The 3,153-nt window shown below is 39.5% G+C and overlaps 1 protein-coding gene across 1 annotated transcript in view; it reads right to left on the bottom strand.

The window, feature by feature from the left end:
• Positions 1–1,779, bottom strand: part of CUNH2orf50 (chromosome unknown C2orf50 homolog) — a 5,925-nt gene extending 4,146 nt beyond the window's left edge. The window contains exon 1 of the mRNA XM_018558392.1: positions 1,386–1,779. Within this exon, the coding sequence (XP_018413894.1) occupies positions 1,386–1,621 (236 nt within the window). The 5' untranslated portion in view covers positions 1,622–1,779. The remainder of the gene's footprint in view (positions 1–1,385) is intronic.
• Between the last annotated feature and the right edge of the window lie 1,374 nt (positions 1,780–3,153).

The raw sequence follows: 3,153 nt of genomic DNA, 5'->3' as shown, positions 1-3,153 counted from the left end.
TATATTTAAAAAATACTATATAACAATAAACTACTAATATATACATATATATAATAATATAAAAAATATAATACAATTTTCAAAACCTTTTTCATCATTTTGGATAGAGTAGGAAATTGTTAAAACCAATGTCATTTGTTTGTCTTCCTTGAGATGTCCCTTCACTTCCTGTCCTGTAGACTCAACAGGAACTCAGAGGATATCTTTCCAATGTTAGGGCACAAGTGTCACCATGGGAAGATTTCCCCTCCATTTCTGTTCTGGTGACAACTCAAAATTTCACTTTCAGTCCCAGTGAAACTGGCGATCAGGACCGGGGCGAATCTCCATAGCGAGGGCAAAGCAATAAAAACCCGACGGGCTCCAACCCCTTCAAAAAGTTTAGCCTTTAGTCATATTTTAATCCCTAGGAGCTGCTCATGGAACCAATGGCTGCTTGGGATGTGCACGTGCTTTTACTGATGCCCATGCGAAAATGTCATTGATCCACCCCCCCTCCTGGTCCAATCAGCTGCGGTTGGAGCATTTACCACATGTGAAAAAGGGCGGGGAATACCCTGGCCGCAGCTGATCAGGCCGGGAGTTTTGTGAGAGCTTGGACAAACTCGATTGGCACTAAGCCCATACACATCCCTTTGGCATGAGGTAGCATGTAGCATTGATGCCCTGGGCGCCACTTGAAGAGGGGCACCTGTCCATGGGTCAGCGAAAGTTCACAGACCTACATAGACAGTTGACCTTTTCTCTTTCCTCACCCGTCTCCCATTCACATCTCACCGCCCGGCTCTTAGTAATCAGGGATGCTCTGGCGATATGATGTCACTGGTTACCAGGAGCGGGGCGGGATGCCAGGGGCACAATTATTATAAAAGGTATAAAATATGAGGTAGAACGTACATTTTGATGAGATTAATTCTACCTGCCCATGAGACAGTAAATTTAGTGAGGTCCGAGCAAATTGTTGTTACCGTTTTGGGGATGGCCCCTTCCTGTTCCAACATGACTGCGCACAAGGGGACAAAGCAAGGTCCATAAAGACATGGATGAGCGAGTTTGGGGTGGAGGAACTTGACTGGCCTGCACAGAGTCCTGACCTCAACCCAATAGAACACCTTTGGGATGAGTTAGAGTGGAGACTGCGAGACCGGCCTTCTCGTCCAACATCAGTACCTGACCTCACAAATGGTCCAACATTCCCAAAGACACACTCCTAAACCTTGTGGACGCCTTCCCAGAAGAGTTGAAACTGTTATAGTGGCAAAGGGCGGAGCCAACTCAATATTGAACCCTACGGACTAAGACTAGGATGTCATTAAAGTTCATGTGAGTGTAAAGGCCAGCGTCCCAATACTTTTGGCAATATAGTGCATATCCCAGTGACTCACCATTTCTTTTCACCTCTCCTTTCCGCTTCCACGAACTCCCTCCACACGTGGTCCTGCCTGACCGCATCCCCCCACGTCTGCTGCTCCTTATCCGCATTGGACAGGCCGGGGGGGTGTTTGGCCCCGGGGTGGCTCAGTGACACCGAGGATGTTGACGTCAGTTTTGTGGTGGTTCTGTCTGGCATCCTATACCCGGCGGATGTGGCCCTCCTCAATGGGATCTGTCTGCTGCCCATTTCCAGCGTCCGGTTACACAACGCAAGGCGATGAAATCCCTCTGCTTCCCCTACGCTGTGTAATGAGGTGGAAGGAAGGAATTTGCTGTGTGTGTCACCAGGACGTGGAGGGAGCTGGGCTGGTGTTGTGGAAGTGAATAGCACAGAGAAGTGTACACATTCCCTGTGTGTTTATTGTAGCCAAGGGTAACCAGATCTAACGGAGCCGAACAAAAGAACTGAGCGCCCGAGACTTGTATGCGTTACATCACAGGAGACTGCTATGGAGATCGGGGAGGATCATAATAAAGGATCAACATGACTGTGTTATAGTGTATACTGTAACAGCCATCATAATAAAGGATCAACATGACTGTATATATAATGTATTCTGTCACAGCCATCATAATAAAAGGATCAACATGACTGTATATATAATGTATTCTGTCACAGCCATCATAAAGTTAAGCACAATATTAAAATAGTTTATTTTTTCACTATAAAAACAACATAGTGACCAAGTTTCAGGGCTGATTCACCTCAGATGTGTCTTTATGCATTTTGCACAGAATACAATACATGCAATATATACAATACATAAAAAATATATACAATAAATACAACATATAGAATGCATACAATACCTGCAATATATATATAATGTATACAATACATACAGTATACTGCATACAATACATACAGTATAGTGCATACAATATATATAATACATACAGTATAGTGCATACAGTATATAAAATACATACAGTATAGTGCATGCAATACCAACAATATATATAATACATACAGTATAGTGCATACAATATATATGATACATACAGTATAGTGCATACAGTATATAAAATACATACAGTATAGTGCATGCAATACCCACAATATATATAATACATACAGTATAGTGCATACAATATATATAATACATACAGTATAGTGCATACAGTAAATATAATACATACGGTATAGTGCATACAATACCCACAATATATATAATACATACAGTATAGTGCATACAATATATATAATACATACAGTATAGTGCATACAATACCCACAATATATATAATACATACAGTATAGTGCATACAATATATACAACACATACAGTATAGTGCATACAATACATACAATATATATAATACATACAGTAAAGTGCATACAATATATACAATATATACAACACATACAGTATAGTGCATACAATACACACAATATATATAATACATACAGTATAGTGCATACAATACACACAATATATATAATACATACAGTATAGTGCATACAATACATACAATATATACAACACATACAGTATAGTACATACAATACATACAATATATACAACACATACAGTATAGTGCATACAATGCATACAATATATACAACACATACAGTATAGTGCATACAATATATACAACACATACAGTATAGTGCATATAATATATACAATACATACAATAATTAGTATACATACAATACAAATAATGCATATAATATATACAATACGTACAATATATGCAATACTTTATTGCTATCAC

This window comes from Nanorana parkeri, unplaced genomic scaffold (genome assembly GCF_000935625.1).
Source record: "Nanorana parkeri isolate BGI_ZX_2015 unplaced genomic scaffold, ASM93562v1 scaffold336, whole genome shotgun sequence".
Taxonomy (NCBI): Eukaryota; Metazoa; Chordata; class Amphibia; order Anura; family Dicroglossidae; genus Nanorana; species Nanorana parkeri.
The sequence above is the reverse complement of the archived record's forward strand: the minus strand, read 5'-3'. Positions and strand labels throughout refer to the sequence as shown.